The sequence below is a fragment of the Somniosus microcephalus genome, chromosome 16 (assembly GCF_052327205.1).
Source record: "Somniosus microcephalus isolate GS21.2 chromosome 16, FLI_Smic_1.0, whole genome shotgun sequence".
NCBI lineage: Eukaryota > Metazoa > Chordata > Chondrichthyes > Squaliformes > Somniosidae > Somniosus > Somniosus microcephalus.
The window spans coordinates 8,328,516-8,343,674 of NC_141002.1; the positions used below are offsets into that span (position 1 = coordinate 8,328,516).

At 48.3% G+C, this 15,159-nt stretch overlaps 1 protein-coding gene across 2 annotated transcripts in view; it reads right to left on the reverse strand.

Moving 5' to 3' along the window:
* Window positions 1–15,159, reverse strand: part of braf (B-Raf proto-oncogene, serine/threonine kinase) — a 162,903-nt gene that overhangs the window by 16,424 nt on the left and 131,320 nt on the right. For both annotated transcript variants that reach the window (XM_086008585.1, XM_086008586.1), the window contains 4 exons: window positions 9,309–9,485; window positions 8,727–8,773; window positions 2,927–3,045; window positions 1,481–1,612 (listed from right to left, as the gene is read on the reverse strand). In XM_086008585.1, coding sequence (XP_085864711.1) covers window positions 1,481–1,612; window positions 2,927–3,045; window positions 8,727–8,773; window positions 9,309–9,485 — 475 coding nt within the window. The remainder of the gene's footprint in view (window positions 1–1,480; window positions 1,613–2,926; window positions 3,046–8,726; window positions 8,774–9,308; window positions 9,486–15,159) is intronic.

Genomic DNA, 15,159 nt, shown 5'->3' on the forward strand with positions numbered 1-15,159 from the left:
AAAGACATGATTGAGGGTTTTAGCAGCAGATGAGCTGCGGCAGGGGCGGAGACGGGCGATGGTACGGAGCTGGAAATAGGCGGTTTTAGTGATGGCGCAGATATGTGGTTGGAAGCTCATCTTGGGGCCTGGTTCAGCCTCAGACAGTTGCCAGGGAGAGGGATGGAGTCAGTGGCTAGGGAACAGAGTTTATGGCGGAGACCAAAGACAATGGCTTCCGTCTTCCCAATATTAAGGTGGAGGAGATTTCTGCTCATTCAGAACTGGATGTCGGACACACAGTGTGACAATTTAGAGACAGTGAAGGGGTTGAGAGATGTTAACTGCACATGTTAATTGAAAGCTTGGATCATCTATGTTCTTTGAGATTTAACAAACTGGTGCACAAAGACAATGCAAGAAATGGGAGGCGCGTGCAATGGGAGGGCGATCTACTCTTGGCAGTTTCCCCCCGTGTCAGTGACAAGCATTCCCAGCCCAGATATACCACAACAACAAGCAGTGTCTTTAACACAGAAAAATGCACCAAGGCGTTCACTCTGCTCTCGTGGCAATTCAGTCATTTTTGCACTAAAAAATTTGAATTATTGAATCATTTGAATTAAACAATGTAAATAACACAGCAAAGTGGAAAATTTCTTAGCACAAAGTTAATTATCAGATGGTTTGAATTAAGTGACTACGAATGAATAGGATTAGACTGCAGATAAGAATAAAGCTATCCTCCCCGCTTTAATCCAATCCAGAATTAGTTGTGCAATATATATATTGACTCTCTCTGTTGGAGCAGGGTGTAACACGCTGTGAATGACATGAGTTTGGGCAGTCACAGCCCAGGTACCTGTGGACACAGGCCTGTAACACAACGGGGAATCGTACTGAGGGACGCTGCCTATCGGCTGGTGAGGAGGGAAATGAAGAAATACCACATTGATACAATAGGGGGCACTCCTGACCCTGGCGAGGAGGCACATTGTTGAGAGCAATGGGAGCTTTACTCTGTCCCAAGACAGCTACAGCAGAGTAAAGTTCCCTCTACTCTGTCCCGTCCAACACTCCCAGGGTAGCTACAGCATGGGTTAAATACAGAGTAAAGTTCCCTCTACACTGTCCCGTCCAACACTCCCAGGGTAGCTACAGCATGGGTTAAATACAGAGTAAAGTTCCCTTTACATGGTCCCATCAAACACTCCCAGGGCAGGTACAGCACAGGTTAGATACAGCGTAAATCTCCCGCTACACGGTCCCATCAAATATTCCCTGAGCAAGTACAGCAGTGGTTAGATGCAAAGTACAGGGGATCTTTATTCTGTATCTAACCTGTGCTGTACCTGCCCTGGGAGCGTCTGATGCTGAAACCAGGTAATGGGAAGCTTTCCATTCTCGGTGCTAATATCCTCACCTTGATGAGCATCAAATTTGCAAGATAAAAAAAATCAATGAAATAAAGGAATTTTGCAGAAATTGTGGGTTTACTCACCTGATCACGGTTATTAATGTTTGAATAGGGTAACTGTCCGCTCATTAACTCATACAGAACCACCCCAAATGCATAGACATCTGACTGGAAACTGTAGGGGTTCTTGTCTTGCATTCGGATCACCTCAGGCGCCTGAGAAAAGGCAAATGTTTGGTTATTGAGGGTAAGCATCAGATTTACTGGTGAAAGTCGGGACACCGTGGGGTGGGGGTGGTCATATCCGGAGATCTCAGAGGTCTCGGACAGCACAGCTCGAGAAACACCAGGCCTGCCATTGGTGAATCTCCGTCCAGTCACGGGCTGTGTGCTTGTGGTTTAGAGATGCGCTTCCCTTGGTTGTCGCTCCTCCCTGGGAGCAGCGGATAGTGAAGTAGCCCCAGATACGAAATAAGACCGTCAAACCCAAGTGTAAAAAAAAAACCAAGGAAAATTAGGCAGTAGCACGCAAACTCGCTGAGTGTGTTCAGGCAATCAAGATGAGTTCACCATGCACAGACTGAAAATAATAGATTTGTGCTATTCTGTGAGGAGGCACCAGAGATATTTATCACACCCAGGTACCGAGGAAAGCTTTGTGATAAACTTAATCTTTAAAGCTGCAACAACATAAGAAATAGGAGCAGGAGTAGGCCATTCTGCTCTTCGAGCCTGCTCCGCCATTCAATAAGATCATGGCTAATCTACCTCAATCCACTTTCCTGCACTATCCCCATATCCCTTGATTCTCTTAGTATCCAAAAAGGGGAACAAATTGTGTCCGTAGCCTTGCTGGCTAAATCTTTAATTCGGGCAAGTGATACATTACAATGGGACATCCCGCAGATTTCTGCGGCGATCTGCTACCCAAACAGCCCGATTCTGCAGTAGTCCTGGCCATGGTACAGTTGGTGGAGCCTAAGTTGCTCTGAGAACTAATCACTTGCCCCAACAATAGTTCAGGCCCACCTGCCCCATTCCCGGAGCTCTCAGGGGGCAGTTCCCAATTATCACTGCATTTTCAAAATTCAGATTTTGAATTGCGAGGAAGGGACAGAAATTCCCCTCTACCCCTTTTCCAAATGCCTGGTATAATCCCCAGATAGAACCTCCATAGATGTAAAGATTTTCAAACAACCATCAGGATTTTCATCCACTAGGTAAGGTGGATATTGGAGTGAAGCATTTTACTTTGGTGACCTTGATTCTACGAATGAAAACTATGTGACAGTAATGGAGTTTGACCGTAATTGATCTTGTAGAAATCAGACTGTACTGAGCTGAAATGGGCTTTGAAATTAAATGATGTTAAAATGTATTTAACCTCTTGGTATGAGTGTGTGACACAGGGGTCGACCGAACTGATACAGTGTACAGCCTGGGCAGTAACACATAGGGCTCTCCTCTTCCACCACTCATATTATAACGGCCAGCTTCACTGTCAACTTTAGATATAGTTTTGGCACTCACCATCCACAGGATAGAACCAGACAGCTGTTCAAATTGGTGGGACCCGCTCCACCTCGATTTCACTGTCGCCAAGCCAAAATCCCCAATCTTCACCGTTAAATCTTCATGTAGAAAAATATCTTTGAACTGGAGTTAAGGAACTCAGAGACACCAAGTATGAACAATACAAGTCCCTAACCCCAAAGCCCGTTGACCAACTGTACGAACAAGAGGGTTAAGAGAAGGGAACCATTACTACCCTGGGGTGGCAGCTCAGACTAATCCAAGTGTTCCTTTATATTTAAAGCAGGTATGGCCCGACTGGTGTATACAGCAGTTTAAACATTGGTGTCCGAGGACATTCTCAGTTCAATTCAGCCTAAGGGTGGAGTAAACAAAAAAGCAAAGGATCTGCTTAATGTAGCAAAGGAAGTTAATTCCGTCCCTTTCTGACCTGTTCACCCGCAGGCTAAAATAGGCTATCGGAGACTGTGGCACAAGAACATTCCTACACCATTCATATTATGGTTACCACTGTTGCCAAGTAGTGTGCTGGGGAACAGTGGTACAGTTACATTTACAATTGCTGCTCTGGGCAAGATCTCCGTCACACTCCTCCCCCAGTGTGAGGGGCAAGTCCGCACTAGAAGCCTGATCGGATACGTGCCGCTGGCAACAGCCATTTAGCTTTGTTGCCACTACATTTTGCCAGTGGAGACACCCAGGAATTTGATGCTACTCATTGCAAGTCACAGATCACAATGTTTTATTACAATAGCGTTGTTATGCCATGTAGCGCGCAGCGTATGATTACGGGTACAGTAATGTAGTGGTTATATCACTGGACTAGTAATCCGGAAGCCTGTCGTGGCTCAGTTGGTATCACTCTTGCCTCGGAGTCAGAAGGTTAGGAGTTCAAATCTCACTCGAGAGACTTGAGTACATAAATCCAGGCTGACACTCCAGCACAGTACTGAGAGAGTGCTGCACTGTTGGAGGTGCTGTCTTTCTGAGGAGATGTTAAACCGAGGCCCCGTCTGCTCTCTCAGGTGGACGTAAAAGATCCCACGGCAGTATTTTGAAGAAGAGCAGGGGAGTTCTACCCTGGCCAACATTTATCCCTCAATCACAGCACTAAAAAAAATGCTCTGGCCATTATCACCTTGCTGTGTGAAAATTGGCTGCTGCGTTTCCTACATTACAACAGTGGCTATATTTCAAAAGTATTTCATTGGCTGTAAAGCACTTTGGGATGTCATGAGGTCATGAAAGGCGCTATATAAATGCAAGTTTTTCTTTCTTTATCTGTTCATTGCCTTGAAATAATCAATTCCTGTAGTATATAAAGAGGGAGGGGCCGTCTTTCGGATGAGACGTTAAACAGAGTCTGCTCTCTCAGGTGGACGCTGGCCACTACTCGAAGAGGGGCGGTGGAGTTCTCCCCGGTGTCCTGGCCAATATTTATCCCTCAATCAACATCACTAAACAAGATTATCTGGTCATTATCACATTTCTATTTGTGGGAACTTGCTGTGCACAAATTGGCTGCTGCGTTACCTACATTACAACAGGGTAAAGCGGTTTGGGACGTCCTGAGGTTGTGAAAGGCGCTATATAAATGCAAGTCTTTCTTTCTTTCACTAGTAATTCAGTGAACACGTAATGCAAAATGTACCATCTGGAGAGAGGTAACTGGCGTTCAGCAGCAGTGGGAGTGGGTGTCCTGGGCTCTGTGGGCACTGAATGAGACCTCAGGTAAATTTTGGAAAAGTGACTGGCCATTAACACAGGATTGCTGTTTACAAGCTCCACATCCAGCCAAGGGATTGTGTTTTGCTGGTTGGAGGAAAAATAAATGTCATTAGGACAGCCATCTGTTCACTGACGATTCCAGAAGGCAGGAATCTCTAGTTATGTCGCTCTGATATTTATCGAAGGAAAACCGTATTTATTTTCCAGAAGGCAATCAAAAACACTTAATTTCGTGCCTTTCGGGAGATGAATAAAAGGACTATCGGCAAACTCCAGGCCACACCTCTTCAGATTTAACAGGTCCCAAGGATTTCCCAGCTAATTAAACCCCACATTCTGCCTCACCTCCCCCTTCTGGAGAGCCCAGGACCCCACCAAACTAATTCTTCAGGTACTGTCTCTTTCAATGGGAACTGCGAATATACTAACTTTGCTTCTGACAGGTTAGGGAACAGATGGGAGCAAGCAATCAAATTTATGTCTCGGTCTCAGTAAAGGGCTTTGTACAGGATATAGGAACTAAGCTAAACATCGAGCCCGCCAAGCTAGTATGGTCGGAGGGTGAGTTTCAGGTTTGTGGGGCGTTGGGGGCAGTGCTGGAACAGGGGGAGGCTACACAGGAGAGATGGGCTCCATCTGAACTGAAGTGGCACCAAGAACAAAGAGAGCTGTGGGACTGAGCTTAAACTAAGTGAGTGAGGCGGAGAGATTTCTTTCAGCATATGGGGGTGGGGGGATGGTGAAGCACAGGAATAGTGAAGGTGCAAATTATGAGCCAGTGGGGTATGCAGGCAGATTGAAAAAGTGAAGGAAAGAAGGAAAAATGTAGAAGGGAAAGGGGTAATGAGGAATGTGCCAGGGTTGCAGTGTTTATCTGCAAAAATGCAAAGCATTAGAAATAACTATAGGCACTAATTAGAATGGAGGGACATGATGGAGGGAGCCTCAACAGAACCTTAGCTTCAGCCGGAGTGGGACTGGGAACGTTTTAGGAGAGGCAGAGAAGGGAAAGAGGGCTGGCCTCATTAAAGACACAATTCCAACCATAGAGGGGAAAGTATTTATTAATGGTGGTGCTCATGTGTGGGTAGAGTTAGTAATGATAAAGGGGTCTGTTATCATATTAGGAGTACATTATAGAACACTGAATAGGAAATCAGGGATGAGATTTGTAGGTAACTTAGAGGTTTATAGTAGTAACAGTCATAGTAAACAAAAAAAAGACTTGAATTTACACAGTGTCTTTCATTACCTCAGGACGTCCCAAAGTGCTTTACAGCCAATGAAATACTTTTGAAGTGTAGTCACTGTTGTAATGTAGGAAACGCGCTCGCAAGCTCCTACAAACAACCAGAGAATCTACTTTTGTTATGTTGATTGAGATATAAATATTGGCTAGGGCACCAGGGTTAACTCCCCTGCTCTTCTTTGAAATAGCGCCATTGGATCTTTATGTCCACCTGAGAGAGCAGACATGGCCTTGACTTAACGTCTCATCCAAAAGACAGCATTGCCGACAGTGCAGCGCTCCCTCACTGGAGTGTCAGCTGAGATTTTTATGCTCAAGTCCCCGGAGTGGGACTAGAACCCACAACCTTCTGACTCAGAGGCGAGAGTGCTGTCGCCTGAGTCACGGCTGACACTATAGGGAGATCAGAAAGATTTATAGGGAGAATGAAAAAGACTGATCAACATAAAGGGACATAACAAAGGATTCTATAAGCATGTAAGTAAAAGAGATGAATTGAGGGGGAATTCTTAATAATTGGGGAGATGCATATTAAGTATTTCAACTGAGTTTTTACAGAGGGATGTGAGAATGGGATAGGAGGATGTGGAACAGTTACTACTGAAAATAAATATTCAAAAGAAAACTGTACTTAAAAAGTGAGTAGGAATATCAGAGGCCCAAATGGGATGTATCCCAGAACACTGAAGGAAGTTAGGGAGGAGATCACAGAGGCACATAGCAGAACATTTTAACATTCTGTGACAAGAGGGCACTCCTGGTCAAGAAAGAGGAAAGGGAAATTATACACCAGTTAGTCTGACCTCAGGTGTGGGTGAATCACTGGGGTCCACAATACAGGATGAACTTTGTGGGCATCTGGCAAGCCATGGGTTAGTCGGGGTAGTCAGCATGGATCTGACATGGGCATGTCATGTCGTGTTAACTCAATTCATTGAATTTTCAGAATGCATAGCTAAAGGGAATATAGGGGCTGTTGCATATATGGATTTTCAGAAGGAGTTTAATGAGCTGCTACAACTGGTTAGGAAAACTAAGGCACATGGTATGACAGGGATTGTAGCTGCACGGATAGAGGGTGGGCTAGGAGACAGAAGGCAGTGAGTTAGGGTAAATGGTTTCAGGCAGTGGTGTGCCCCAGGGAGCTGCGCTGGGGACCCTTGTTTTTCATTCACATAAATGATCTGGTGATGGGCACAAGATGAATGAATTTGAAGGCTGCTGAAGATACCAATTAATGGACACGGCCAACTGAGGAAAAATGAAAGATACTGGAGAACATAGGCTTGTTAGCACAGAGATACATGGAGATCAAGGGGAGCAGATACACAGAGATTGAGGGGAGCAGATACACAGGCACTCGGAGATTGAGGGGAGCAGATACACAGAGATTGAGGGGAGCAGATACACAGACACACGGAGATTGAGGGGAGCAGATACACAGACACACGGAGATTGAGGGGAGCAGATACACAGACACACGGAGATCGAGGGGAGCAGATACACAGAGATTGAGGGGAGCAGATACACAGACACACGGAGATTGAGGGGAGCAGATACACAGGCACTCGGACATCGAGGGGAGCAGATACACAGAGATTGAGGGGAGCAGATACACAGACACACGGAGATTGAGGGTAGCAGATACACAGACACACGTAGATTGAGGGGGAGCAGATACACAGACACACGGAGATCGAGGGGAGCAGATACACAGACACATGGAGATCGAGGGGAGCAGATACACAGACATCGAGGGCAGCAGATACACAGACATCGAGGGGAGATTGAGGGGAGCAGATACACAAGACACATGGAGATTGAGGGGAGCAGATACACAGAGACACGGAGATCGAGGGGAGCAGATACACAGACACATGGAGATTGAGGGGAGCAGATACACAGACACACGTAAATTGAGGGCAGCAGATACATAGACACACAGATCGAGGGGAGCAGATACAGGGAGATCGAGGGGAGGTAGATACAGGAGATTGAAGGGTGCAGATACAGGGAGATTGAGGGGAGCAGATATAGGGAGATCGAGGGGAGCAGATTCAGGGAGATTGAAGGGTGCAGATACAAAGCTCTTTAAAGATAGAAAACATGACAAAATGTCAATTGTGTTTCTGGATTTTATATGTAGAGGCTCTGAATACAACGGCAGGGAATTGTTAAATTGGTAGGGAAATTGGTTACGTCACAGTTGGAGTATTGTGTGAACTTCTGGGCACCTCATTATAGCAAGTTTATCAAAGCCATAGAAAGAGGACAGTGAAGATTCAATAGAATGATAACCAGGAATGAGAGATTAAAGTTAGGAGGAAAGGCTGGGGCTTTTTTAAGTCTAAGAGAAGGCTAAGGGGTTTTCAAATTGATGAAAAGGTTCTGAGAGGATGAACAGTGAAAGGCTGCTTCTGTGGGTTAGCAAATAGGGGCCATTATATCCAGTTTATCACTAAAACAATGAAGGGTGAAGTTAGAGGACTTTATTTTCCACACATGCTGTACCACAAGTACTGTTGAGGCACAGACTATGTTATTTAAAAAGGAAGAATATAAAAATGTAAGCAGAAAGGACAGGGAAATCAGAGTACAGTAAATGGCTCCAGTTGATGAGTTATCATTGGCAAAGGGGAGCTGGGCCAAGTGGCCTCCTCCTGTGCTGCCATTTCTAATGACCCACGATATTAAGCGGCACCAAGCTATTCCCCCGTGGAGAGCATCACAACTGAGCCAAATCATGTGTGGTATCAGGGAAAGTCTAACTCATTGGGGGTTAAATGTCCACTGCCTGACACGCCAAGTGTGAAAGGATACTATTACTCTTCAGATCTCTGTGGATAATGGACTTTGCATGTAGGTAGCTGTGACAAAGAACAGTTGTCATTAGCATCCAGTTTATCCAACGTCAGTAAACAACTTCAATATGAGGCATAAGACAAGGCAACAGGAGGAATGGCAAATGCCCCTCAAAGTAACAGGAGGCCCACATGTTGCAGTGTATTTCACTCGGAGGCTGGTATGAAGATCCCCGGGGCACATACAGCTTTTGTATTTCCTTTTCTACGTTTGTTTCCTCTCCTGAGGGCACAGATTCTCGCTGTGGCACACCTCCACGGAGGGTGACCTAATGCAAGGGGGGTTGCTTCATTTGTAAGCTTGACTAGCAGGTGTCGGCAGAAACTGGGCCTGGGATCTTCTGGCCTGTAAGGGGCTGGTATACCAGAAGGTGGGTCCTTTACCCACTAGGCCAGCGGGGAGAGGAAGGTCATTTTCCTACCCACCCATCTGCAAAACAAACCCTGACTTTCACTGGAGTCACCAGCTTTCTGTTTGAGACTCAGACCCCCAGCCGTTCCACACGAGTTTCTCTGGTCGGGGGCAAAATCTTGGACTTACTCCATGCCCTGCGCAGTCTGGCGGGCAATGTCGATCAGCTTGATCATCTCGAACTTGGTCTCAATGATGTGAAGGTGGTGGTACAGACTGGAGCCCTCACACCACTGCGTCACGATGGCAAGCTGAGGCTTCGTGGTGTAACCCATAAACAGGAGGATGTTCACATGCCGGGTTTTTCTAGACAGGAAAAAAAATGTTTACATTAATTTATCATCATTGGGGAGGCGATGCGGGCCTTTCAGCATCCGAGTGTTCTGGAATACGTTACTGGGGTAGGGTGTTGAACTAGACTCGGAGGAAAGAAGGGACTGATCTATTAAAAAAAGGAACAGACTGTTTTGGATCAGAAGGTCAAATCCTGATAGAAATTCTTGCGTGCTTATTCCCCTCCCATGTCACTGAACACAATGCTCCCACAACACTCAATAATGAGGCAACATCAAGCTGGGTTTCTGGGTCCGTTTGTTGCTAACATTTTACTTGCTTAGCCTAAGCAATGAAGCGATTGGATGCTCAGGGATCATTTCATGTTATGAGAAGTGGGGGGGGGGGGGGGGGGGGGGGAGGGAAGGGGAGGGAGAAGAGTAACATAGACATAGAAACATAAAAGATAGGAGCAGGAGTAGGCCATTCGGCCCCTCGAGCCTGCTCCGCCATTCAATGTGATCATGGCTGATCATCCAAATTCAGTGCCCGGTCCCTGCCTTCTCCCCATACCCCTTGATCCCTTTAGCCTTAAGAAATATATCCAACTCCTTCTTGAATATATTTAATGTATTGGCCTCTACTGTCTTCTGTGGTAGAGAATTCCACAGGTTCACCACTCTCTGGGTGAAGAAATTCCTCCTCATTTCAGTCCTAAATGGCTTACCCCTTATCCTTAGACTGTGACCCCTGGTTCTGGACTCCCCGACCATCGGGAACATCCTTCCTGCATCTAGTCTGTCCAGTCCTGTCAGAATTTTATAAGTTTCAATGAGATCCCCTCTCATTCTTCTAAACTCCAGCGAGTACAAGCTCAATCGACCCAATCTCTCCTCATACGTCATTCCTGCCATCCCAGGTATCAGCCTGGTGAATCTTCACTGAACTCCTTCCATGGCAAGAACATCCTTCCTCAGATAAGGCGACCAAAACTGCACACAATACTCAAGGTGTGGTCTCACCAAGGCCCTGTATAACGGCAGCAAGACATCCTTGTTCCTGTACTCAAACCCTCTTGCTACGAAGGCCAACATGCCATTTGTCTTCTTAACCGCCTGCTGCACGTGCACGCTTACCTTCAGCGACTGGTGTACAAGGACACCCAGGTCTCATTGCACTTCCCCTTCTTCCAATCTATTGCCATTCAGATAATAATCTGCCTTCCTGTTTTTGCCACCAAAGTGGATAACCTCACATTTATCCACGTTGTATTGCATCTGCCATGCTTTTGCCCAATCACCCAAGCTGTCCAAATCATCCTGGAGTTTCTTGGCATCCTCCTCACAGCACACACGCCCACCCAGCTTTGTGTCGCCTGCAAATTTGGAGATATTACATCTAGTTCTCTTGTCTAGATCATTAATATATATTGTGAATAGCTGGGGTCCAAGGACCGATCCCTGCGGTACCCCACTAGTCACTGCCTGCCACTCGGAAAAAGACCTGTTTATTCCAACTCTTTGCTTTCTGTCTGCCAACCAGTTCTCTATCCAAGTCAATACCTTGCCCCCAATCCCATGTGCCTTAACTTTACACGCTAATCTCTTGTGTGGGGCCTTATCGAAAGCCTTCTGAAAGTCCAAATACACCACATCCACTGGTTCTCCCTTATCTATTTTACCAGTTACATCCTCAAAAAATTCCAGTAGATTAGTCAAGCACGATTTACCTTTTGTAAATCCATGTTGACTTTGTCCGATCCTGTCACTGTTTTCCAAGTGCTCTGCTATTACATCTTTTATGATGGACTCTAGCATTTTCACCACTACCGATGTCAGGCTTACCGGTCTGTAATTCCCTGTTTTCTCTCTACCACCTTTTCTGAATAGTGGGGTTACATTAGCTACCCTCCAATCCATGGGTACTGTTCCAGATTCCATCGAATGCTGGACGATGATCAGCAAAGCATCAACTATTTCTAGGGCCACTTCTTTAAGTACCCTAGGATGTAGATTATCAGGCCCTGGAGATTTATTGGCCTTCAATCCCATCAATTTCCCTAACACCATTTCCCTGCAAATACTGATTTCTTTCAGTTCCTCCCTTTCATCAGGCCCCATGTTCCCCGACAACTCTGGGAGGTTTTTTGTGTCCTCCTTTGTGAAGACAGAATTAAAATATATAGAGTAAAGGGTAGGAAGAAGTAGAGAGAAGGGGGAAGAAGTGAGAAGTGAGGAGAGAGATGGAAGAGGGCGGGACGGGGGGGCGGAGGGCGGGACGGGGGGCGGAGGGGAGGGCGGAGGGGAGGACGGGGCGGAGGGGAGGGCGGAGGGGAGGACCGGGGGGGGACGCGGAGGGGAGGACGGGGGGGGGGGGGCGCGGAGGGGAGGACGGGGGGCGCGGAGGGGAGGACGGGGGGGGGGAGGGGAGGCGGCGCGGAGGGGCGGAGGGGAGGAGGCGGGGAGGGGCGGACGGGGGGGGCGGGGAGGGGAGGACGGGAGGGGAGGACGGGGGGGCGGAGGGGGGACGGGGGGGGCGCGGAGGGGCGGAGGGGAGGACGGGGGGGGGCGGGGGGGAGGACGGGGGGGGGGGCGGAGGGGGGGGCGGAGGGGAGGGACGGGGGGCGGAGGGCGGGACGGGGGGCGGAGGGCGGGACGGGGGGCGGAGGGCGGGACGGGGGGCGGAGGGCGGGACGGGGGGCGGAGGGCGGGACAGGGGGCGGAGGGCGGGACAGGGGGCGGAGGGCGGGACAGGGGGCGGAGGGCGGGACAGGGGGCGGAGGGCGGGACAGGGGGCGGAGGGCGGGACAGGGGGCGGAGGGCGGGACAGGGGGCGGAGGGCGGGACAGGGGGCGGAGGGCGGGACAGGGGGCGGAGGGCGGGACAGGGGGCGGAGGGCGGGACAGGGGGCGGAGGGCGGGACAGGGGGCGGAGGGCGGGACAGGGGGCGGAGGGCGGGACAGGGGGCGGAGGGCGGGACAGGGGGCGGAGGGCGGGACAGGGGGCGGAGGGCGGGACAGGGGGCGGAGGGCGGGACAGGGGGCGGAGGGCGGGACAGGGGGCGGAGGGCGGGACAGGGGGCGGAGGGCGGGACAGGGGGCGGAGGGCGGGACAGGGGGCGGAGGGCGGGACAGGGGGCGGAGGGCGGGACAGGGGGCGGAGGGCGGGACAGGGGGCGGAGGGCGGGACAGGGGGCGGAGGGCGGGACAGGGGGCGGAGGGCGGGACAGGGGGCGGAGGGGAGGGGAAGTGTTGCTGTTCTTGGATCACATTACCCAGTCAACACTTCAGAAACAGCTTCAAATGTTCATGGAAAGGTGAACTCCACTTTGCCTGTTGAATGGGTAGAACTCCACTCAGTACAACTGTCAAAAATGCACAACAGCCTCTTTCAAGTAATAAACAGTTTACATTTTTGGCCGTGCATATGTTTCACCCAACCTCCTCTCTCCTGAAGTCAATGACTCCCAGCTGGGGTTCCATTCTATGGCCTCCAGTCCCCCTCTCGTACCTCACCCAGGTAGCCATTCTTTCTGTGTAAGCCTCGACAGTGAATGTCAGCAGGGTTTCATAGTTAAAGCCAAATTTGTTCCCACCCACGACCGTGCTGAGATCAGCTTATGTGACACAGTCAGGGGTTCCAGCATGGAAGCACTGAAAAGCAGCTTAGAACTTGACAGAAATATATTCCTTAAAAACACCATGAGCTTGTACTGCTTTGATGGAAGCGCATGCACATGTCCTTCTGCAGCTGTGTAATGCGCTAAAGTGACCGCCACCAGGACTAGAAACCAGGGTCGCCAACCCTCCAGGATTGGCCTGGAGTCTCCAAGGATTGGCCTGGAGTCTCCAAGGAGTGGCCTGGAGTCTCCAAGGAGTGGCCTGGAGTCTCCAAGGATTGAAGATTAATCACCAGGACACACTGCTGCCAGCAACGCAAGAGAAAAATTGTGTTTTTGTAATTTTCTGTGAACACTTATTGGTTATAAAAATATTGGGGATGGGAAGCAACATAGGAACAGGAGTAGGCCATCTAGCTCCTCGAGCCTGTTCCGCCATTCAATGAGATCACGGCTGATCTGTGACCTAACTCCATATACCCACCTTTGGTCCATATCCCTTAATACCTTTGGTTAACAAAAATCTATAAATCTCAGATTTAAAATTAACAATTGATCAAACATCAATTGTCGTTTGTGGAAGAGAGTTCCAAACGTCTAACGCCCTGTGTGTGTAGAAGTGTTTCCTAATTTCACCCCTGAAAGGTCTGGCTCTAATTTGTAGACTGTATCCCCTAGTCCTAGACTCACCAACCAGCGGAAATAGCTTCTCTCTGTCTACCCTATCTCTTCCCCTTAATATCTTGAAAACATCGTTCAAATCACCCCATAAATTTCTAAATTCCAGGGAATACAACCTTAGTTTGTGTAATCTCTCCTGGTAATTCAACCCATGGAGTCCAGCTATCATGCTGGTAAAGCTACTCTGGAAGAACGACTGTTTGACTGGGTGGGGCGCTTGGAGGTGGGAGGTCGTGTGATGAAACCGCCAGGAATACAGCCAACTGCATATGAAACACATTCAAATATTGGTGGAATCTGAAGTCAGGAATCACCAACAGATTGAAGAGAGGGGAAAAGAAACAGAAATTTAGATTTTAGAATGTAGTTATCTGGAGCTATTATACAACATACAAAGAATTGGAATTAGCAACACATCCGGTTAGTTCTGCCCACAGCAGTGTAATGTGTTGATTTAATTAGAGAGTGCTGATAACAGCAATGACATTGGGTTGAGGGAGAGACCCAAGTGTGTTATTGGCTGGGCGTTTTTGCCTTTGTGCTCTGAGCTCCCGATTTGCCTGTCCGTTAAAATGAATGAGGAAATTCTGGACTGCTGAGCAGACACACAGAAAACCATGGCATGTGGGGCTTAATTAGAGCAGTCGATGGCCAAAGGCTCCAAATTGGTTCAGAGGTCCTTGTCGGTTAAGCTCGTCATGTTGAATGCCACTACCACACAGTTTGCGGACCATTTTTCCCCCCGAGTCAGCAACTTTTGGGTAGCGTGGCATGAAGATAGATCTGGCCAGTGTATCAAGTCCCATGATGTTGCTCCTTTCAAGTTTGCCTAGCCACTTCCAAAATTGCATGATGCCGGCCATCTTTATCTAGTCCACTCGTCTGCACTTTGAACTGTACTGAGTTCAAGAACAAGGTCGGTATTCTTTGGACTCTGGCAAACAGGACACCACTGTTCCATCACGTGAAGATAGATTTTGTCAAATACTGAAATTGCGGGTGGCACCAAATTGTCCAAGTTTGCGTGGCATTCATCACGCTACTTATCCTGGGCACTTTCTTCATTTATTTAGCAGATTCAACAGTAACTTCAAAAGGGAACTGGGTAAAAACTTGAAGGGGGAAAATTTGCAGAGCTATGGGGAAAGGGACAGGGGAGTGGGACTACTTGGATAGCTCTTTCAAAGATCCGGCAAAAGTATGATGGGTCGAATGGCCTTCTTCTAAGCTATATCATTCTATGATTCTATAACACATATCTCAATGCTATTCCCAAGCCAAATGTTTAACAGGAGGTACACCTTCCTCCCTTTACAGTGAAGGCATTTGCATTTTCCACCTGTCTCTGCTGGTTATTAAGCTGATGATATTGTGCTGCCCAATTCCGCTCATCTCTATCTGTGGAGAT